General features: G+C 35.7%; 2 protein-coding genes across 2 annotated transcripts in view; one reads left to right on the top strand and one right to left on the bottom strand.

Annotated features, from left to right (window-relative positions):
* The window catches only part of LOC135197265 (NACHT domain- and WD repeat-containing protein 1-like), a 106,586-nt gene that overhangs the window by 60,567 nt on the left and 20,654 nt on the right, over positions 1 to 25,365 (top strand). Inside the window, 4 exon segments of the mRNA XM_064224369.1 lie at positions 8,767 to 8,784; positions 9,507 to 9,700; positions 22,273 to 22,484; positions 24,470 to 24,650. Coding sequence (XP_064080439.1) covers positions 8,767 to 8,784; positions 9,507 to 9,700; positions 22,273 to 22,484; positions 24,470 to 24,650 — 605 coding nt within the window.
* Positions 1 to 25,365, bottom strand: part of LOC135197263 (uncharacterized) — a 124,999-nt gene that overhangs the window by 97,921 nt on the left and 1,713 nt on the right. The window lies entirely within an intron of this gene.

The raw sequence follows: 25,365 nt of genomic DNA, 5'->3' as shown, positions 1-25,365 counted from the left end.
ATTTAAATCTTAAAGATACTCTGTCGGGGAATGAGAGAGAGAGAGAGGTGAAAGAGAGAGAGAGAGAGAGAGAGAGAGAGATAAAAAAGAAGGAGGCCTCTGACAATCCGTTCAATGCCTCAAACAGTAATCTATAATGAAGAGCGCGCATTACCGATCGTGAAATGAATGTAAGACGGCGAATGGGACTTGGTAAATATTGTTTTAAAATTTTATTTATTTATTATATTTATTTATTTTCATCCTCCAAGTTCTATCGTGGGTCCTCAAACTTAAGACGCTACTAATCATGGAAATTCAAGATAAGTATTGCCATTACAAAAATGATTTTTCCCCAGCTAAAAAAACCTTTGCTTTCTACCATATTATTATTGTTTATGAATTTTAAGTCATTCACACACCAACGAAATTCGCCCAGAAAACATTTAAAGATTTTTAAACCCTTTTTTTTTAAGTTTTTATGAATTTTTAAACGTTTTTGGGAATATTTTCGTTGGCGTGTAAATAAAGACAATATTTTATAAAATAAAGGGCTTTTTTAGCCGGGGATAAATTATGGCTGTCATGACAATACGTATTATGATTCTACAAAGTTGGTAGCGTTTTAATTTGGAGGACCCAACGTATTATGAATCTACAAGGTTGTTAGCGTTTTAATTTAGAGGGCCCACGTTAGAGTTCTGGATGAACAAGCATATGAACACGGCCCTACAAATAAATAGATAAATAAATAACAAATAAATTAATTAACTGATCATCAAAATGGGCCAGGCATCTTGACCCACGCAGTAAATACATATATGGTAGATACTTAACCGGTCGCAACCATTGTTAAAAACGACATGGAATAGCGACCTAACCCACACCAACTTGCTGAACAATAATAGATTCTATGGATGTCTGTAGCTAAAAGCTATTTTCCAAGCAAATTCTTCTTCAAAACCGTCTCAGTGACAATACTTCATAAGGCAAATGTGGATACCCTGGTTAAAGTTTTCCAGATCATTTAAAGTCTTCCCAAGGACTGTCAAGCAAAGGCCAAGACAAAAGATATAGAGATAACATTAATATAAACAGAACGTCTGTAGATAACATTAAATCCTATGAAACAACTGGTGTTTCGGAGCACATTGCATGCTCCCTTCTGTTCGTCGTGTTTGTAAGATATCTTAATCGCGGTACATTTATTATTTTGAATCGGAAAACGAGAATAAGTCAGGTTATCTATGTTGCAAATGTCAGGTTATAAATCTATGTTGCATTATTTGCATTATGTCATGACCTTCCTCTTGTTGGAATGGAATGTCTTAGAATACTTAGGCCAAAGGCCAGCCGATTGTACTTATGAGGTCATTCAACGAAGGAAAACTGAGAGTCAAGTAATTTTACAGGCATAACAGGAGGAAAACCTCCCAGTTCCACATTGGAACAATCATGACGAGAGGGCGGAAAATAAGATTGAAAAAAGGAGAATATGAACGGAGGTACAGTAACGAAATGAAAGGGGGTAGCGGCTAGGTGCCAAAGAAGGGGAACTGGAAAAGAACCTTTTAAGTAATGGCTACGTCGCAAAGCGTGAGGTGCACTGTTGGCACTAAGCCCCCCTAAAATGTCTCTCTCTAGTTAGTTAAACAAATATGTCTTTATTTCCGTCTCGCTTCCTAATTTCATCAGTCAGGGAAATCATTACTCTCTATTTTGCAAAAGTAAGTAATGCGATGATTACTCCCGACCGTTTAGTGGTCTCACAATCCATGCATAATTCGTAACGTTGGAGAGAGAGAGAGAGAGAGAGAGAGAGAGAGAGAGAGAGAGAGAGAGAGAGAGAGAGAAGAGAGAGAGAGAGAGAGAGAGAATCACATTTTCATTATTCAGGTTATCTAATATATTAAAAAATTATACTTGGGAGAGAGAGAGAGAGAGAAACCATATCCTAACAACTATGACCACCTAACATAACAAAACGAAGAAGAAAGGAAAAGAGAGAGAGAGAGAGAGAGAGAGAGAGAGAGAGAGAGAGATAGAGATCACATACCCTTACGTATATACTTTCCCCTCCACCACTCCTCCTCCTCCTCTGCCCCTTCTTCTTCTTCTTCTTCTTCTTCTTCTTCTTCTTCCCCCTTCCCCTCGCGACGGCGGCGTCTCCCTCATACCAATAACGGGGCAAATGGGTAGTTAATTGGTGTCCTCGCCCCTCATTGATCCTCTCATCCATAAAGGGGACATTGATTTAACATCCTAGAAGTAAAAAAGCCTCCGGAGATATTTATGAGACCCCCTCAACCCCCCCCCCCTGGCTGTGTGTGTGTCCCCGTGTCCCTTTCACAACGACAAGCCAGCTCGTTTGTGTACGTGTATGTGCGTGTGCGTGCGTGGTTGCACGTACGTAACGCTTTATCTAGGTCTTGGTTACGTTGAAGGCCGTTTGTTTAAGGTTAATAGGTATGTATTGTTTGTGTCTGTTGAGGTAACGGGTTTGATATGCATTATGAATGTGTACTGTGTAAATGTACACAATGGTGGTATTCACGCATGTGTGGTAAACATATATAATACAATACATATAATATATTAGTGATGTGAATATATATAATATTTATATATATTGACTAATATTATAATATATATAACCATTGAATAAGACTATTCTAATGCGTTTTCCATTTATAATCTACTTAAAAGGAACAGAAGAATCTATATGCGAAGTTTACTCTTTCTCAAGCCTTCCAACGTTATATTCTTTCATTTACAGAGCTGTTAAACAGGATCTAACGTTGTTAAAAAACATTATGAAATTGGATCATAAACGAAAGCTTACGGACTTCCACTGAAACGTGACGTTACAGATGAGAAGGTGGAAGACATAGAATATACAATCATGAACATAATCTCACATAATATCTTTTTGGTAAACCTAGGTTTTGCTGATGAATTTATGTGAACGTCATAGAATTTCATGACGAAAATCAGCGCCGCGATCATTTCTTGATTATGACCAGGACAAAGGGGGAGACCAAAGAGTCAACCTAATTAAAAGCAGATATAATAATTATATAATAATTATTATAAAGGGCAATACATCAGGTTTAATTCGTCGAGGCAATAATTGGAAGGAAATGACCTCGCAAGTTGCTCAAAGCGTCGTTTATATTGCGTTTTCATTTTTTTTTATCTTTCGTCAAATCTCTGTTAATTTCCTTTCGACACGGATATTTCACAACATTGATGAAAGAGTATTTTTCATTCCCACCATTTTACCTATTTACTACTGAACTACTAGATTATTATTATAATTATTATTATTACTATCATTATTTGTCTATCACAGTCCTCCAATTCGACTGGGTGGTATTTATAGTGTGGGTTTCCAGGTTGCATCCTGCCTCCTTAGGAGTCCATCACTTTTCTTACTTTGTGCGCCGTTTCTAGAATCACACTTTTCTGCATGAGTCCTGGAGCTACTTCAACCTCTAGTTTTTCCAGATTCCTTTTCAGGGATCTTAGGATCGTGCCTAGTGTTCCTATGATTATGGATACAATTTCCACTGGAATATCCCATATCCTTCTTATTTCTATTTTTAGGTCTTGATACTTATCCATTTTTTCCCTCTCTTTCTCTTCAACTCTGGTGTCCCATGGTATTGCGACATCAATGAGTGATACTTTCTTCTTGATTTTGTCAATCAACGTCACGTCTGGTCTATTTGCATGTATCACCCTATCTGTTCTGATACCATAGTCCCAGAGTATCTTTGCCTGATCGTTTTCTATCACTCCCTCAGTTTAGTGCTCGTACCACTTATTACTGCAAGGTAGCTGATGTTTCTTGCACAGGCTCCAGTGGAGGGCTTTTGCCACTGAATCATGCCTCTTTTTGTACTGGTTCCGTGCAAGGCAAGTGCCGGGCATTCGCTTGCTAAGTGGTTTATGGTTTCATTTTTCGTATTGCACGTCCTACATATGGGAGAGATGTTATTTCCGTCTATCGTATTTTGAACATATCTGGTTCTTAGGACCTGATCTTGTGCCGCTGTTATCATTCCTTCAGTTTCCTTCTTTAGCTCTCCCCTCTGTAGCCATTGCCATGTGTCATCGCTGGCTAGTTCTTTATTATTATTATTATTATTATTATTATTATTATTATTATTATTATTATTATTATTATTATTATTATTATTGATTATTATTATTATTATTATTATTATTATTATTATATTATTATTATTATATTATTATTATTATTATTATTATTATTATTATTAATAATAATAATAATAAAATAATAATCAATAATAATATATTATTATTATTATTATTATTTTATTATATTTTTATTATTATTATTCAAAATACGAACCCTATTCATATGGAACAAGCCCACAAAAGGGGCCATTTGGCCTAAACTTCAAGAAGTTGCATAAAAATATTATGGTGTTCATTCGAAGGAGGTGAAAAAAAAAATGTCAGCTGCTTAGATTTTCCAGAAGTATTATATCGCAATCCACTTGAAAAAATATCGATATTATGCACCACTCTCCACCAAAATAAATAATACTCCAAATATCTTTCGGTAAGTAGGAGACAATTCCTTTTGCCAGAAAATAAAATATTGAAGAATGAATTTTCTATTGCAAACCGAATCCTGCTTTGAAAAATACCACGGTCCCTCGATTATTGTTAACTTACCTGAACTCCGTGCAACGGTCTTGCAACATTTACCCAAACTGTTGCAATATATGAACAGTATCTCAGTGATTTCACAAGACGAGGCATAAGAAGAAAAAAAGTATATATATATATATATATATATATATATATATATATATATATATATATATATATATTATTTCATAGGAAATCGATCGACATTTCAACATTTTCTCTCTCTCTCTCAATATTTGTCTGCTTATTTGCATGAGCATATCAAACAGAAACAGAAATATACATAAACGCATGTATCTATACAAATCTGTATACTGCTCGTACGAATTCATGGCATAATTTTATTTTATATATATATGTGTGTATGCATACATACATATATATATATATATATATATATATATATATATATATATATATACATGAATTCATACGAGAGTATACGGATTTGTACAGATACATGCGTTTATGTATATTTCTGTTTTCAGTTTGATATGCTCATGCAAATAAGCAGACAAATATTGAGAGAGAGAGAGAGAGAGAGAGAGAGAGAGAGAGAGAGAGAGAGAAAATGCTGCTCCATTACCTAGAAAGATGAAGGCAAAATTTAATAGATACATCGTGGCCAGTCTAAATTCTGAAAATTCCGATGATATTAGGAATAGGAATAAGGATACGGAAGCACTCTTAATTATTTCTCATAATTATCAAAGAAAAAAATTATTGGGAATAACAGGCTTTGTAGAAATGTCACATTAATCATAACTGCGATAATTTATTTGTTAACTGATGTAATTATCATTTTGTGTATAACTCGAGAACTCTGTTAATTGCCGAAAGAGGTATGACAGAATTATCGAAAATAAACTACTTCCTAAATAGTTTCTGTTTTAATTTTGTTCATATAATATCATACATTAACTACCAATATTAATTAATCGAGTATTGTTTTCCTTTACTAAAGTTGAGTATAGTACCTCCCTATGTATAAAAAAAAAAAAAATCGAAAATAACAATGCACGGTGCAATTGTAACTGAAACTCGGCTGTCTGTGTCCGTAGAGTTATACGACAAGTCTCTCTCTTAATATAGTACATTTACAGATTTCAAGTTTTCTACAACAATTAATGTCAAAACGAATATTACCGTTTTTTCAAAGGTTGAACCTCTTGTCAATTCACTGCTGAACTATATTAGAAACTAATAAAATATTAATTTCCCCAAATGATTTGAAAGCTCTCTCTCTCCATCGAGGATATTTTACCCACGAACGTCAGTCGATAATTTCCGTAATTCAGGAAGCGTTTTCATATAAAAAAAAAAGAAGTGAAGTTTTCTATTTGATATTTACCTATCGCCTTTAACATGCCGTATAAAGAGTTAGTTGAATACGAGCCTACATAAAAATATTCAATATTTAAAAAGTGGCACATACCTGTTTTCCCATGAGGTGGAATCCGGAACCTTCAAATCACTCGTGTATGTCTGTGACTGAAAATATAAAAGAAAGAAAGAAAATAGGGGGACAAGGGTTAACAAGAAAATATACAGAATCTTCATAGATGAAAAAATACGTAAATAGGCCCATGCTCTTTACCCTCGGCTACATTTTCTCGCTTCTGGAGAGAGAAAACGGAAGAAAATGGAAACCTTCAAAATCTTATGAGAGACGATGTGCAATTCTAACCTTTTCTCATTTGAGAGGTAGACTGAAACAAACGATTAGAGGGTAACATATATAAATAGTAGAATTTCGTGAGGGCAACATATATAAATAGTAGAATTTCGTTTATGCAAAAACAGTTTTCATTTGCAATACAAATGCCTTAACATTCTTGTGTCCCTAAAGAAAATAAACTTATCAAAAGAAAAACATATAAAAACAATAGAAATACTCGTATGCAAGATAGATGTTTATTCGCAATCAAAATTGTTCAGAAGCTTACCATACAAATCTTATAATCATAACATTATGAATAGACAAGAAATAACGATTGTGCTTCTCATAAACATACCATACACAGGTTATAATGATAAAATTATGAAAATAAACATGAACTGGTATTTATGCTTCCAATAAGCTTACCATATAGTTTATAATGATAAAATGGTGTAAAAAATGAAATAACATTTATGCTTCTAATAAGCTCACCATACAAAGCTTACAATGATAAAATTATGAAAAATCATAAAATAACATTTATGTTTCTAATAAGCTCACCATACAAAGCTTACAATGATAAAATGATGAAAAATCATAAAATAACATTTATGCTTCTAATAAGCTCACCATACAAAGCTTACAATGATAAAATGATGAAAAAACATAAAATAACATTTATGCATCTTATAAGCTTACCATACAAAGCTTACAATGATAAAATGATGAAAAAACATGAAATAACGTTTACGCTTCTAATAAGCTCTCCATACAAAGCTTACAATGATAAAAGGATGAAAAACACAAATTAACATTTATGCATCTTATAAGCTTACCATACAAAGCTTACAATGATAAAATGATGAAAAATCATAAAATAACATTTATGCCTCTAATAAGCTCACCATACAAAGCTTACAATGATAAAATGATGAAAAAACATAAAATAACATTTATGCATCTTATAAGCTCACAATACAAAGCTTACAATGATAAAAGGATGAAAAACACAAATAACCATTTATGCATCTTATAAGCTTACCATACAAAGCTTACAATGATAAAATGATGAAAAAACATGAAATAACGTTTATGCCTCCAATAGGCTAGCATACAACGCTCATAATGATATAACGAAGAAACTTGAACCGAGATTTATGCTTTTAATAAGCCTACCATACAAAGTTTACAATAATAAAACGACGAAGAAACATTTTCGCAACCTATAATGAATTTCCACTACAAAGAACTTTAGATTCACAGCGGAGGAAAGTGACACGGGGCCGCCGACTTCCTATTCCCAGCTTGACCTTTGACCTAAGCTTGGCTGACCCGACCATAGAATATAAAGTTCACCGTCACGTGACCTTGTGTGGGAAGACGGCCTTCATTATTCAATACTTCCTGCGTTATTCATCGTCGATGCTGAAGCTGCTGAGAGAGAGAGAGAGAGAGAGAGAATCCTATTCACAGTTCTAGTGTTTAGTTCCCGTTCTCGAAACAGCTCAGTTTCCCCTCGTCTTTCCATTATCAGTCTTTTGCATTTACTGTTTATTTTTGGTGTCATTATTTTTGTAATTGCCATTATTTTTGTAGGCCCGTAACATAACTGTACTTTTTAGTTTGACTTCTTTGCATTTTATTTTTATTGTCATTATTTTTTAGGCCCGTAACATAACTACTTTTTTTTTTATGAAATGGCCTTTTTGTAAAATTTACATAACTATCTACTTTTCATATTTTTCTTTCCGTTTGTGATCATGACAGCAGTTTGGATTATTGAGAGATTCGCACAACATTCCTTATCGATTTTGAGTGATATTCCTCGTTCCTTAGGGTCTCCTTGCCCTGTTTTGGCCATAAAAAGTACACTAAAATAACCTATGACTGCTCGTTTTGTTTTATCCTACAATAACTTATAGGAAGTAGCCTTATAATGTTAGTCTTTGTCTGAGCTTATCTCTGACTGTATTTTATTCGAGGTCTTAAAATAACTCCCTGAAACGAAATGTGTATTGTTTTTGCATAACCAAACATATTGATGACTCCTCTTACTGGTTCCACTTTTTGTCAAGAATTTACACTTTGAGGGAAGATGTGAATTTCCTCTTTTACCATCTAAAAAATATAATTCTATTCAAAATACCACTAAGACGACCAGTAATTTACGGTTTCCCGCTACATAAGACAATAAACTTACTCCCATTTTAGACAAAATAATCAAAGCTTGCTAAGAACCTCTCCTATATTCCTAGAGATTTTAAAAGTGACCCAGATTATTTCCGAGATCTTGCTACTTAATGAAATACCCGAGTGTGTAAGTTGTCATCATATTTTTAGGTTGTGTGTGCTTGTCTCCTTTCATTAATTATCATAATATTCCATATTTTCCATTCTTAAATTCAAGTTCTAATGCAATGTTTTTCTGTTTACTCCCAAAGCTATGTTATGGATCAAAAGTAAGTATGTTGCGTTTACTTATTTTATCAGTGCAAATGTGCATTTTACATGAGAAATTTCCTCTTATAATAAAAGAAATTCAAGTTATACTTTATCCATTTTTTATGGTAATCATGAACGCATTTTATTTCTAATCTTAATTTTAATGTCTTCTGATTATAGTAATCATCTAAATAATAACATGTTTATTATTAATTTAGATTATTCTAGATCAATACACAAGTATAATTAGAATTTTCCAAAACTTCTGGGGATTATTTTATAGGTGAATTATCAAAGTAATGAATGAATTATTTAACAGATTAAAAAGCCTTGTGGATGTTTTTTTAAATCAATATTCAGATACAATTAGATTTTTTTCAAATGTTGCAATTATTTAACAGGTGGATGTCAAAATAATGAACAAATTACGTAACAGATTATGAACCCTAGTGGATATCTTTAAATCAACATTCAAGTACAATTAGACCTTCCTAAAGTCTTGCAATTATTTAATTGGTGGATTACTAGAATAACTAACGAATTATTTACGGAGATTATACAATCCACTGGATATTTTTAACTCATTCTCGCCCCCCTCTTTAAGTCAAGTTAGACTTTCCTTTAACCTCTTGCTATTATTCAATAGGTGAATTATGAAAATGATAAAAAAATTAAGTAACAATTATAGTTTAGAGTCTGGTAGATATTTTTAACTCTCTCTCGTCCCCCTACCCAACAGGGTCTCGACCCAAAACCAGAGAGCCGTGACCCCGACGCCCGCCCGTCCAGTGAGCTCCTCGACCTCCGACCGTAGCTATGACACCGAGAGCTGCCTGTCGGAGAAGGGGGGCGGGGCGGCCAAACAAGGGGCGCGCCCTGCCCTCGCCGTCAAGCTCAAAGACAGCGACGGAGTCTCCAACTCGGGGGAGTTCGGTAAGTTTTCGCGTTTCTCTACGTCGAGGGGTAGACAGACGTTCTCTTTGATTTTTAGAGAGAATTTCTCTTTGATTTTTAGAGAGAATTTCTCTTTTATTTTTAGAGAATTTCTTTTTTTATTTTTATAGAGAATTTCTCTTTTATTTTAAGAGAGAATTTCTCTTTGATTTTTAGAGAGAAGTTCTCTTTTGATTTTTAGAGAATTTCTTTGATTTTTAGAGCATTTCTCTTTTGATTTTTATAGAGAAATTTTCTTTGATTTTTAGAGAGATGTTCTCTTTGATTTTTAGAGAGATGTTCTCTTTGATTTTTAGAGAGAATTTATCTCTGATTTTTAGAGAAAATTTTTCTCTGATTTTTAGAGAATTTATCTCTGATTTTTAGAGAGAATTTATCTCTGATTTTTAGAGATAATTTCTCTTTGATTTTTAGAGAAAAGTTCTCTTTGATTTTCAGAGATAATTTCTCTTTGATTTTTAGAGAGAAGTTTTCATTGATTTTTAGAGAGAATTTCTCTTTGATTTTTAGAGAGAATTTCTTTTTGATTTTTAGAGAGAAGTTCTCTTTGATTTTTAGAGAGAATTTCTTTGACTTTTAGAGATAATTTTTCACTGATTTTTATAGAGAAGTTCTTTGATTTTTAGAGAGAATTTCTCTTTGATTTTTACAGAGATTTCTTTGATTTTAAGAGAGAATTTCTCTTTGATTTTTACAGAGGATTTCTCTTTTGGTTTTTATACAGAAATTCTCTTTGATTTTTATAGAAAAGTTCTCTTTTGATTTTTAGAGAGAATTTGTCTTTTGATTTTTATAGAGAAATTCTCTTTGATTTTTAGAGAGAATTTCTGTCTGATTTTTAGAGATAATTTCTCTGATTTTTCAGAGAGAAGTTCTCTTTGAGTTTTATATGATGCATGGCTTGGTTTTCTTTCGTTTTTATGAAAGAAGTATGATCTATTCTTCTTCTTCTTCTCTCTCTCTCTCTCTCTCTCTCTCTCTCTCTCTCTCTCTTACACACACAAATGGTTCGTAGAGGAAATAATAAACTGGGCATATATATACATATATATATATTATATTATATATATACACATATACGTATACAATGTGCATTATCGCGCGTCCTTATAATCACATTTACAATACCTTCCCTCTTCCCATCTTCCCCTTCAATTCCAGCACGCTATTAAAGGAAGGAGTAGGAGGGTGATCGTCTTTTAAACCCCGCGTCAAAACTTTCCAGATCGCGTCGAATTCTTTTCGCATTTCCTTTCCATCTTATTCAAATTCATTGCCGTTTACCTCGACATCGGAAATATTTAGGAACTTTAAATATTAAACCTCCCCGCTGCCACCTCATATTTCTCTATGAGGTTAGCGATTGTATCTAAGTTAAAGTATCTTTCGGGATATTACTCATTCTTTTCTTGATATGAATGTTGTTGACATTGAATCGAAACCAAAGATAGGCCAAGAAATAGATCTTAAAAGATGATCTTATGAATATTCATCAAAATAAGCACAATTTCAACTAATATTTATCTATAGAAGAGTTCAGCGACTGTATCCAAGTGAAAATACCTTACAACACCTTGCCGATTACTTTCTCGATATGTATGGTATTTGCATTAAGCGAAAACAAAGATAGACAAAGAAACCTTAAACTATTATCTTACTTTACTTAAGAAAATGAATACACGCCCCAGTTTTGTTTATATGCAACAGATAATCATGAAAGGTATAATACGAGGGTGAACGACAACAATCGGACACCCACTACAACACCTTCCATGGAGTCATGGCCCTTCCCCACCCCATTCGCGGGTCACCCGGGACGGGTACGGGGGGGGAGTTGGATGAGGGGGGGGGGTGGGGTAGGAGGTCGGGGGAAGGGATGTCTGGGGATGGGTGGGAGGTAGCGGGACACTCCTGTGGAGGTGACGTAACAGTGAGACAATGTGAGGGAGACCATTTTGACATCTGGGAGAAGATATATCTGTTGACGTAAAGCGATCGTCTTCTACGCGAAAGTGTTGGAGTGGATATATATATATCACTCTGAAAAGACGGATATAAATAGTAGCTATATACATATAAACGTACTAGGGAAGAGGTTATATTATACTATATATTTATGAGTGGACCGAAGGAGTCCACGGCCGCAGTTGGATTAAGACTGACCATGAGGCATAATAAACGATTTTATTCGTGTCTTGCGTAGTAAGCTTGCGGTGAGCGAGGGGGGGGGGGGGGGTGGGAGACCAGGGGTGGCGCTACAACAGTAGTCGTCGCAGAAGGGGGAATGTGGGGTTGGGGGAGGGATCAGGAGGAGGGGGGAGAGGAGTGGCAACGGAATAAGGTTGTAAGCGAGAGAGACTTCAGAATGTCATTCAGAAGAATCCACTCTATTTCCGTCCACCGCAATTTTACGTCGAGTACGCCCGTCTTTTGTTTCGCGTTGTTCAAAAGACTTTCTGCGGGAGAACTAGAGAAAACTGACGCAGCAGCAGAACGTTGTAAGTGACAAACGATTCCCTTACAAAAAAACTCAAGAAGAAGAAGAAGAAGAAGAAGCAGCAAGGCTAAAAACGGATTAGTCCTCAGTGACTTGAGCTGGTCTTGCATAATAGATCCGAAGAGAGAGAGGAATCTATAGTGATATCCAAGGCGCGCTGTTGCACGTCGCCTCCGTCCGCTCCCCGAACTTGCGATTGCATTTTTTGCGATTTCCCGGCGGTTTTAGCGAATGATACGAGCCCCTGACGATCGGAGAAGCCTTCTAATATGTGGCGGTGTCGTGAGACGGTGGCGAAACTCGAGGTCGTCGTGAAATAAGCTCGAGGGGAGTGGGTAACATGTCGCCTACAGTGTCTGCCTGTGGTCGTTTTATGTTCAGCAGTGACTGATGTTTTGCGTCGTAAGACAGAATTACTATTCCTCTCAGGGTGACGTGTAGCCTATTTGAGCATTATCTTTGAATAGAGCACATTCGATGAATTCTCAAGTTTAACATCTATTGTGATTGGAGGAAGAAGTGTTTGTTCTAGAAAGAAATCTGTGTAGGAGGCAGAGTGTGTGTGGGTGACGAGCGCTTAAATTCCGATCGGTAGCAATACCTCTACGTCGGAAGGAAGTGAAATGTATCACAGCGTCGTCATGGCGCCATCTTGTTCTAGATTCTAGTGAAACCCCCTTTCCTAGGTACTCGCGGATTGACGAATTAATGACAGAAGGCCCAGACGTTCCTAGGACCCCAAAACATCCTCAGGAACTCCCGTGAAAAGCAAATGAAAACAATAACAAAAGAGTTCCGATAAAGGGGATCGATGGATGAACGGTGATTGGAAGACAAAAAAAAAAAAAAATCGATTAACTTTTGTTTTGGTTTTGGGAACTATTACATTCGTGTGGCGTTTATCGTGCGTCTGGCAATGTCTCGATGGCAGGGAGGGAGGGAGCTGTGAATATCATGACAATATGTGCTTTTATAGAACGCCTAATCCAATATCACCCGAGTATGCAGCAGATAAGTCCGCAGAGTCTACAGTACTTAGAATTCCTGACGGACACAACGAGGCCTCCCACGTTGGTTGCCATTTAGATACTGGTTACTGGTAGACGAGAAATCATACTTTTCATAAAATAATATAAACAGTTTTGCTGTTTCTGCCAGAACTGCTGAGCTGGCCTAGCGTCTCGAGAGAGAAAGCTTTCCAGACACAAGAAATAGTCCAAACTGACTGCAAATAATGACGAAGCTTTAAGAGAGAAAGAATAAATAACACTGAAAACTGTATCTATAACATTGCAGTATGATTCTACTACAACTCCTCTAAAGAATGAGGCTATCTTTGTACAAGACATCAGAGCTATCATGTCTGACGATACTAGACATCTCGTTTCCAGGACATCGTTCCAATGATGTCCCCAACAGATGAGATTGAGGACAGGCGCCAAAATTTGAATCTTTGATGGAAAAAAAAGGAGTTTCCCCTCAAAGCAAAATCTGCTTTTGAAATGGCAGCGTGAGTAGATTGTCTGATTTCCCGGAAAGAGAAGTGAGAAGCGAACAGTCAAGATGCCCTCATTCGACGACCTCGACCTCCACACGATCCTGAATTTCGTCAGGCGTCGCCGTAGGCAGAAGGCCCGGAGGTCCATTTGCCTTGGGCTGCAAGGCCCGTCTCTCCTGCTGGTGGCGATGGCCAGGAACATAGGTAGGGTTCTTCGTGACAGATCTCTTCCCCGTCTCCGCCATGTCTGTAATTCTTATACTTTTCTGAAAGTCTACATTTTTAACTTGATGCTTCACCTTAGCATACTAATCATCTTGCTTACTTCCGTCTACATATTCTGCATCAAAAGACTCTTCCCTTCTCTGTCTCTGCTATGTATTTATTCTTATGTTTTTCACATTTTCCTGAACCTTTTTCACTTCTCTTTGGGATGTTGCTTGATCTTTGAGACATTGATACTTCATTATTGCTTATTCTTTATTCTTTCATTCAATTCTTTCAAGGGATAAAAGCTTCATCTCTCTCTCTCTCTCTCTCTCCTCTCTCTCTCTCTCTCTCTCTCTCTCTCCATCCTCCTGTAATAAGGTTACACTTTTACAATGCTTAATTTTAATTATTCTACTCCCCCTGTGTAAAAGGTAAGATTAATAACTTCTTCGACCGAAGATCAAAGTGATTCCCGTTCACTGTTTTCATAAAGGTTCAGTTATGAACAGCCAATGGACAAAAATGTTCTTTATTCTTTAAAGAGAAACCAGTGAAGAAAATTTTTTTTTTTATTCTTTAAGGAAAAAAAACCCTCTAACAATAAACCAATTGAGAAAAAGTCCTTTAAAGATAAACCTACAGAGAAGAACGTTCTTTAAAGATAAACCAATAAAGGAAAAGTTCTTTAAAGATAAACCGATAGAAAAAACGTTCTTGAAGATAAACCAATAGAGAAAAACGTTCTTTAAAGATAAACCAAGAGAAAAACGTTCTTTAAAGATAAACAATAGAGAAAAACGTTCTTTAAAGATAAACCAATAGAGAAAAACGTTCTTTAAAGAGAAACCAATAGAGAAAAACGTTCTTTAAAGAGAAACCAATAGAGAAAAACGTTCTTTAAAGATAAACAATAGAGAAAAACGTTCTTTAAAGGTAAACAATAGAGAAAAAAGTTCTTTAAAGATAAACAATAGAGTAAAACGTTCTTTAAAGATAAACCCATAGAGAAAAACGTTCTTTAAAGATAAACAAATAGAGAAAAACGTTCTTCAAAGATGAACAATAGAGAAAAACGTTCTTTAAAGATAAACCAAAGTAATAATTCTTTAGTGGAAACCATTCATCAAATTTTTATCACCTAGACACCTTCCCTTTCAGAGGGTTTGTTTTCAGGAAATGTTACCCTTAAAGTTTATTAGCAGTTTTTAGGGTGAGGTTGCTAGCCACATACCTTTGCCCACACGGGAGCGTTACTGGAAGGTCACCCATCTGAGCAATGACCAAACGCAACGCTGCTCGACCTGGCTGATCGACAGACTAGCGGTATATCGACTCTGGCACTTTATTTTAGGTGTTATTCATTTATCAATTCAATTATTCATTTTTTTTCTTTATTCTCACTCTGTCCACACTTTCATTTTTCTTACATTCCTGCTTCTTTATACCCTTTTTTCCCTTTTATCTTCGTTCATGAAAATTTCAATACTTTTTCTTACTCTGTCTCTCTCTCTTTTGCTCTTCCGTCTGGCTAATACCTCTCTCTCTCATTCCTGCTTCTTTTATACCCTTTTTTACTTTTATTCCTCGTTCATGAAAATTCCAATAGGTTTTTTTACTCTCTCTCTTGTTCTTCCGTCTGGCTAATACCTCTCTCTCTCTCTCTCTCTCTCGTTCTTTCCCATTAGCTCAGTTACCCATTAAATGCGCACTTTTCCAAGCTTCGTCGCCCCCGAGAATCTGCTCCCAGCCTAAGTGCTCCTGCAAATGTGGACCCCACTTTTTTTTTCATATAATGATTTAACGGTGCATTATGAGGTAGGCCTCTTTTACACAAGTACGGATGCATGTTGCGTCTGTACATGTACGTTACTTGTACGTTACAACAGTCTACTGACCTTTGGTATTCGGGAGAAATATCAGAGAATGGATGAGTTTTGGTTAAGTACGAATGTACGATTTTTTTCGTAAGAATCTTAATAGGTTATAGGTACGGTCGATTTTGTAGCTTGAATACAGACCTCATGCAAAAGGATTATTATTAAGTAAATAAATATAGAATAAATGTAAAATTTAGGCCAAAGGCCAAGCACAGGGACCTATGAGGTCATTCAGCGCTGGAACGGAAATTGACAGTAAACGGAGGGTGGAGAGTGGAGAGTAAGACGGAAGGAAGCGTATATGAAAGGAGGTACAATAAAAAAGGAACGAAAGGGGTTTATATTTCATTTGGTTAGCAAAAGAAAATGATTCACATCTCACCCCTTCCCTCACTAATCTTTAAATTCATACAGACAAGGCATCTATCTAATTGTCCTCTACCAAGGTGAATAAGTTCCATGTTTACTTATGGACCTGAAATGAGCGAGGGATATGGAGCCACATTTGAAAAATCTTTACCCTGGCTTGGAAAATACGTTTTTCTTACTAATTAATGAATGGTACTAGATAAATGTTTATGATCGCAACATTAACAGGTGCAAAAACAATTGCTCTAAATATATTCCACTGCGTTGAAAATGTATTTACCGTCAACTTCACTGCAAGTAGGGAAAATTATTTAGTTTTGCTCATGTTTATATATAATTAATATATATATAATATATATATATATATATATATATTATATATATATATATTATATATATATATATATATATATATATAATAGATATATATATATATATATATATATATATATATATATATTATAATCTATATAGATATATATAATATTTATAGATATATATATATTATATATATATATATATATATATATATAGATATGTATATATATATATATAATATATATATATATATATATATATATATATATATATATACTGTAATGTCTGGGGAAAACAACTACTATTTTTGTTACCGTGCCATGTTTTTGTTCCTGTTCCACATTTTAATCTACATTTTTTTCTTTCCATTTCACATTAGACCCTTCTACAATATTCCACTATGCGCTGACAAGTAAAATCTTTGTTTATTTCCAATATATGGGTAAGAAAAAGCATTAATTGTTACTGTTCCTGTCTCATTATGATCCGGAAAAAAAAATTAAACTGAAAATAATTCAATTATTCCCTCAAAAACTTCACCTGGGTGGGAATTAGATTCCTGTTCATTGTTCGTGACAACGGTTTTTGTTCCTTTTAAAATTATTCCAACAGGAGACTTGTTAAGTATTTCAAAGACATCAAAAAAGGGTGGGAACTTGATTACTGTAACTGTTCGTTACGATTGCTTTTACTAATTATTCGTGACAACGGTTTCTGTTGCTTTTATCATGATTTCACTGAGGAGGACTGAAAAGCATTCCCTCAAAAAAAAAAAGTCGTCAAAGTAGGGCACGGGAACCATGAATACTGTCAATCACTCGTGTAAACCATATTGACTGCGGGGCAGGAAATGAAAACAACATACGTACAGGGTGCCCATAAAGTCCCAGTACCATTCCAAGGACTTATATCTCAAAATGGTACTGGGACAAATAAAAACACTATAAGGATTCCAAGGATTTATTGCTCAGAATGCTACTGTGACTTTATGGCCACAGTGTCCATAAAGTCCCAGTACCATCCCAAGGATTTATTGCTCAGAATGGTACTGGGACTTTGTGGACACACGATGTCCATAAAGTCCCAGTACCATCCAAAGGATTTATTGCCAGAATGGTACTGGGAACTTGGGGGGACACACGAAATGTCCATAAAGTCCCAGTACCATCCCAAGCATTTATTGCTCAGAATGGTACTGGGACTTTATGGACACCATGTGTCCGTAAAGTCCCAGTACCAACCCAAGCATTTATTGCCCAGAATGGTACTGGGACTTTGTGGACACTGTGTCCATAAAGTCCCAGTACCATTCTGGGCAATAAATACTTGGAATGGTCCCGGGACTTTATGGACACCCTTTATATTATAATATAACATATGAAACAAGCCAAAAAAAAAAAAAAAAAAAAAAAAAAAAAAAAGCATTGACCATCGTCTCATTACACAGGGGTGGGCGGACTGTGCGAAGGAGGGGCGTCCCTCACACGGTGGCGGCAGGCGACTTATACCATCATTTTCTTGCTCCGCAAACCGGCCTTTCTCCCCCTGCACACGCAACATTACTTCACATGTAGGCAGCGGTCGGTCGGCCCCCTTGTCACGAATGCACCTGGCTATTTATATTACTTGTTGTTGTTGCTGTTGTTGTTGCATAACGTTGCGTAATGACGTCACCACCGCCACCACCACTACCACTACACCTGTCTGGATAAATGTAGCCACTTCTTTCTTTCCTCTCACTCTCTCTGTCACTGTCTGTCTCTTTCTCTCAGTATAACAACCCTGGGTGGATAGGCTGTCTGCAAGTGTTGTCCTTTCTCTCTCTCTCTCTCTCTCTCTCTCTCTCTCTCTCCTGACTGGATAATCTATCTAGAAATGGAGTCCTCTCTCTCTGGCTGGATAATCTATCCATAAATGTAACCCTATCTCTCTCTCTCTCTCTCTCTCTCTCTCTCTCTCTGGCTGGATAATGTATCCATAAATGTAACCCTCTCTCTCTCTCTCTCTCTCTCTCTCTCTCTCTCTCTCTCTGGCTGGATAATCTATCTAGAAACGTAGTCCTCTCTCTGTCTCGCTCTGTCACCGAGTCTGTTTGTAGCGAACGAGCACTGAAAGCTGCTTCTCCTCCTTCTCCTCCCAACATCCATGATTCAGAGCTTTTGTTAATAGAGCATAACCTCGCAGCTCCACACATTATTTACTTCTTGCGTCTCAGGTATATTATGCACCGTTGGCTCCACACCTTAAAGGTGCCGCTGTCTTCACAAACACTGTGCCTACCGCCTTCACCATTACGCTTGTGTGCGTGTCTGCGTGCGTGTGTGTACGTGTGCGTGTGTGTACGTGTACGTGTGTACGCGTGCTTGTAATGCTCCTTTCCTTTCCCCTCCCACGAGATAGGAATTGATCACGCCAAAAGGCATCGTTCAAGTAGATGTGAACGCCAACAAAAAACTGTAAGCAAAAAAATCTTGAGAATCTATCTGCTTATGTTTCATGAACGCACCGGCATTTTATAAAAGTTACTTCTATATAAAACATAGAGTAAATCTCAATACAAGAGGACATAAACTCTGATTTTGCAAATTACTTTGTATACAAAATAGCTTATATGTATCAATACAAGAGGACATAAACTCTGATTTTGCAAATTACTTTGTAATGTAAAATATAGATTATGTATCCCTACACGAGGATAAAAACTCAATTTTTTGTTGGAATTCACATTTATGGCTAAAGGCACCGCCACCAATTCTCTGTACAGAATACCATGATATATAAAAAGAATTTTAAAAAAATGACAGGTCTTCTGTAGTATTTCGTCCAAGCTTCGTTAACAGCGGCTTGTATTTAGTAACGCTTACATTCACTAAATAAATCGATTAACCTAAAAATAAGACACTGATCGGTCGCCTTATTACGTGGTGTATATATATATATATATATATATATATATATATATATATATATATATATATTATATATATATATATACATATAAATATATATATTTATAGATATATATATTTCTATGATATATAGACTACATATATTATTAATATATATATTAATTTATATATATATTATATATATGTTGTGTATAGTATATATATATATATATATATAATATATATGTATAGTATATATATATATATTATATATATATATATATTATATATATATATATATATATTATATATTCATGTACAATAGCTTCTCTTTTTTTTCCATTTCCGTTTTCAATGCGGTTCCCATTTTCTATAAGGTTGGCTACGTGTCAAGCCGGACTGAACTATTGTTCCTAATTGTTATATAACACCGACAGCTGTTTGTCCAAGGATTCTTGGACTCTCAGTTTTCTGAATGGGAGGTCTAACCTAATGTAAACCCTTTTTTTTCTGAACTTGGGCCTAAAATTGACGCTAATAAAAACCATACTGTAAAATTTTGTAGAGTAAAACTTTGAATAAGATATGAAAATTTAAAATATTACAAAAAAAATAATTAAAAAGCTGATTATAACATACAAAATAATTAAAAAGCTGCAAGAGGGCAAATACAAACAAAAGAGAATTTTTGGGGAAAAATATGAAAAAATGAAATCAAATTTTGCAGATTTTGCAACTTCAGACCAGGAATTACTTGACATAAAAATATAACTTTTAAAAAACTAAACGACCCAATGAAATAACAGCGTAAGAGCGGCTAAAAAAACCAACGAGTCAACAAATAGAAAAAATTATTTCCACAAGACCAAAATAACAGGATTCAAACTACATTCCACGGCTTAATTTTCACAGGCCAATCGTAATGGTTATGGCTGAGGGTTGAGGAGGACACAAGTCTCAAAATCTTAAAACTATTAAATTACCGATACATTCATCTGACAACTATACATTATTATTATTATTATTATTATTATTATTATTATTATTATTATTACACGTTCATTAGAAACAAGGTAAAAACACTTAGTACACAAACTTCCGTAAATTATAATATCCGTATGAGAAAAAGGAGTACAGTAAAATAATGATGAAGATAAGAAATAAATAGAGGCAAATAAGTGATTCAGAGGAAGAACTGCAAAAACTAGTAAAAAAAGTTAGAGTTTTTAAGAGGGGAAAGAAAGTCGAGAGTGAATCTGAGTAATACTAAGGTTCTGAGGGTAAAAAAATCTTAACCAGGAAGATGGAAAAATAGCTGTTTAAAATGAAGCAAGAGGGGTAGCATGTTTGGCCAAAAGATTGGAAAGAGACATGCTGCTACGGAAGCCAAGGCTATATAGGAAAGGGTTGTTTAGCCAAACTCTCCTTTACGTTAGAGAAGTGTGGATACTGAATGCAAATGAGGGGAAAACAGTTTAAAGCTGTTCAGATGAAATGTGGAAAGAGCCAGAAGAGATAAAAAGATAGACGAATGCCAAGGGACGAATCAGTAATTTGAGATGGTTCGGTCATGAGGGCAATCAAAGAAGGTACGTTAATGAAAAGAATGTATACATAAGAAGGGTTAGGAGGAAGATGAGGAAAATCTCGAAAGTGTCACATGGATGGATTGAAAGGTAATTAAAAGGAGGGGCCTTCATATCAAGGACTGCACAATGCATCTTTGTGTAAAGGAGTTCGAAGCCCTGATAATGGGCTAATGTTGTGGCAGACCTCTTCACATGGGGATCATCCACGATTCATAAGTTAAAAGAATAATTGTGGCAGTTACAAACGGCACCAATAACCGCCACACACACACACAATACTGGTCAATTTATTACCAAACATATATGCATTTATAATCGATACGATGACCTTAACTTTTCGCATTTCATAGCACTATTTGGATACTCTTGTCACTACAAAACCCAAAACCTTGTGCTGAAATGAGGGGAAAAAATGGAGAAATCTACACACAATCAATTGCCGAGCACGAAAACCTAAAGATGCACACCTCCGATGAAATCAATTTCGAATCTCCATTAGCTTGTGAATGTTGTATTTTAACCTGGGATATATGTATATAACTGATGTATATAACTGATGAATATGCGAACTTACAACAGATTGCAAGTTTCGAGTTTTTATTTCACCGACGCTACGATTTTCGTTTGATGCTACTCGAAGGGACATATCTACACTGAAACACTATAGTAGATTCACATCAACCCTGCATTTGATGTCCAGGTCAGTCCCTTAAGACGTTCCTGATTGGCTGGGAGGGACATAGATCCTATCCATGTGAACTCTCGAGAGAGACTGAGGAGTTTCCAGCCCAGTGATTGGCTTATCAACAGCCAGGGAGCGTCGTAAGGGACTGGCTTAATCATCAAATGCACGGTTGATGTGAATCTACTATAGTAATAATTTATGGTAATTTTTAGTAATACTAAAACGATATACACTGACTTTTAATGCGACATATTTTAGTAATTTTTACAAAATGTAATCTCCCCCTATATTTTAGATTTTTAAACATTCAAATATACCGAAGCTACGACTTTTGTTTGATGCTACTCTACGGGATATACTATTTACACTGAAAGACTAGTAATCATTTATGATAATTTTTAGTGATACTGAAACGATATACACTGTCTTTTAATACGACATATTTTAGCATTGTTTTTAATGTATATTTACCCTTATATTTTAGATTTTAAAACATTCAAACATGTCCAACTGAATTCGTCGCCTTTGTACATAACCATTCTGTGACGACTTGAGGACATTCGTGCCCTTCCTTCGTACTCACTTGTCTCAACGCCTTCCCTCCCTCCCCCCGCCCACAGGTCTGGCCCAATCGGAGAACAGCGCCCCGGCCGACCCGAAGGAGAGCCCGAAGAAGACGCGGGGCGTGATACCCAACCTGCGACACCTGCCCGACCTCAACAAGCTCTCTGACGTCATCAGGAACCTGGTGATGGGCAACGTGGTGTTCGTGAAGCCGATTCTGAAGCCGCGCAAGATCTGCATCTACAGCTGCGCCGATCTCAAAGGTGAGGCTGAATGCATTGATAGATAGATAGATAGATTCAGTTGTATTCCACATAGGAAAATTAAAATAATATGTCTCAGAAAATGCCCTACAATTTCGTCCTCCAATGGACCTCTTCTTGGAGCATTTGTTAAGGAAAGAGATAAAGTTTACAGTGTATGTAGCCAAGAAAGGCCTAAAATTTTAAACATACAGTTACCAAAAACGAGCAGTTTTTGTATGTTTACAATTTTAGGCCTCTCTTGGCTATATACACTGTAAACTTGATCTCTTTTTCCTTAATAAACGCTCCAAGAAGAGGTCCATTGGAGGCCGAAACTGTTGGGCATTTTCTGAGACATACCATTTTCATTCTCCTATGTGGGACACAACTGAATTACCATATCTTCGTGCCTAAGAAGATTACCAGTACTATAGATAGATAGGTAGATAGATAGATAGATAGATAGATAGATAGATAGATAGATAGATGGATGGATAGATAGAGAGATAGATATTGTTTGTTTGTACGGTGTTTTCACGTTGCCCGAGAATTGAACTCGCGGCCACCGAGGTTGCAAGCCAAGAGCATACCGACCACGCCATTGAGGAGCCTAGATAGATAGAAAGAATGTACAATTTAGTCAGAAGTACGAAGGCCAAGCGCTGGGACCTATGAGATCATTCAATGCATTATTATAACTATAATAATAATAATATTAATATCTTGCGTAAACAATATTAAGGACAACTCCCTCCCTCCCACTTCACTTAAAACAAATTCAACTATACTCTGTTTTTTTCCATCTGTCCATCCGCCTGTGGTGTTTGCGTATGGCAACACTGCGTCCCGGGCTTTAGATGGTTTCATTCATCTTACATTCAACAATAATAACAATATCCTATTTCGAATATTAACGGTGTAATTCGTATACAGTAAATTATTAAAACACTTTTCAGTTGCAAATGTACGCCCAGATATCCTTTTATTTACCTAAAACTTTCACATGGCTCAACTATCTAGAGCCCGGGACGCAGTGTTACCATACGCAAACACCACAGGCGGATGGACAGATGGAAAAAAACAGAGTATAGTTCTAACCACTTATACAGAAATGTTTGTCCATTCGTTTGGTAAGAAATCACTGGCAAATTTTTCATCAAGATAACGGAAATCAAACGTCTAGACTAACTTTTGGGAAAAGTACGATGTTCTCATTAAAGCGTTATTTATTATCAATCGACTCTTGGCCACTTCCTTAACTATCATCTGTTACTAAATATTCCTTGTCATTTATTTACTGAGCTATGTCACATATCACCATTTATTCCTCGTCAATAATACCCAATTGCCATTTATTCTCTTATATAAAACGGGGTATATATTCCCGGCCACGTTTCTCAAAATATGTCACGTATTACACGCTTCTCAGCTTACGTCACCTCTTGTCATACTTTCCATCGGCTATTTCTTGAACTCGCTATTTATTAACTGAACCTTATTTCAGACTTAAGCAACCGTGCCAAATATCACTTATGAAATATAAAATGCTTCTATTTTTCATTAATCATCCCAGGACCCTTGCGTCCTTTAATAAATTGATCGAATTTGATCAAGTAAGGGCACGTTCAACCTGCGTTATAATCACACGTCGGTAACTTATCGCATAACACAAACTGGTTGTAAACAAACCGACGACAGTAATTAGAGAAAGAATCTATCGTAAATGATGGATGATCGTCGACTTGTCTGCAACAATTCTGTGATATGTGCGTGACACGTTACCAACGTCATAACGCTTGTTTAAGACACGCTTTACAGTAGCGTGGATGCACCTTACGTACTTAATATTAGTAACATAACTTTAAAAAAATGAATGTAAAACGGGGTCCAAAATAACGTTATGAGAGAGAGAGAGAGAGAGAGAGAGTGAATGCCTGTTTCCCGAATTTTGGAAAAATGAAATTAAAAGTAAAATTCAAAACCTTCAACCATTTTATATATTTTACAGGACACGATTATGGATGCGCTATTATCCGACTACTCGTGGGAACACTGTGTCACCCCCAAGCTGCGCCTCTACTGCATGGAGAAAGGGTACGAGCTCAACATCGTGGATCTCCACTGGGGTATACCGGACGAACACCTGAACGACCACTCGTTCAAGGAGCTCTGCCTTGGGCAGCTGACAAGTAAGGAATCAGTGCAAATTCTACACGATCTCCTGTCTTTGTTATGCAAGCCTGTGTTACTTACTCAAACACATAAACATCTTATATATATATATATATATATATATATATATATATATATTATATATACATATATATATACACTGAATTTACAAACATTCGAAGACCTTACATACATCACTTGCTGGTAACTGCTAAGTAATTGTTACTTTTTTATTTGGTCGATATTCCTACATAGGCCTATATACACACATATATATATATATATATATATATATATAATATTATATATATATGTAATTTCATAATTTACATATATTCATACCTTAGCAAATTTTGGACTACCATATATCTCTTACAGATAACGAAGTAACTTAAATAATTTTTATTTGGTCGAAATTCCCACACAAAGGCCTACGCTATATCTATACGGATTCAGAATACCACATGTCATTTAAGTGCCCAACATTTTAAAAGTTTGATTCTCGCAAAGTTATATATATATTTTTTAATTGCTGTCTGATTACCTACGTTGCATTTAGACAAGTCAATCTAGCCTACATATGTATTCACTTGACGCAACTCAGTCTGTGTGTTGCATTCACTGGGAAACAGGCTACATGTGTTGGATTCATATCACTCAGACTACCTCAGCAGCACTCACCAATCTAACTACATGTGTTGCATAATGCATATGCACCACTCAGACTATTGT

The sequence above is a fragment of the Macrobrachium nipponense genome, chromosome 18 (assembly GCF_015104395.2).
Source record: "Macrobrachium nipponense isolate FS-2020 chromosome 18, ASM1510439v2, whole genome shotgun sequence".
Classification (NCBI taxonomy): domain Eukaryota; kingdom Metazoa; phylum Arthropoda; class Malacostraca; order Decapoda; family Palaemonidae; genus Macrobrachium; species Macrobrachium nipponense.
The sequence above is the reverse complement of the archived record's forward strand: the minus strand, read 5'-3'. Positions and strand labels throughout refer to the sequence as shown.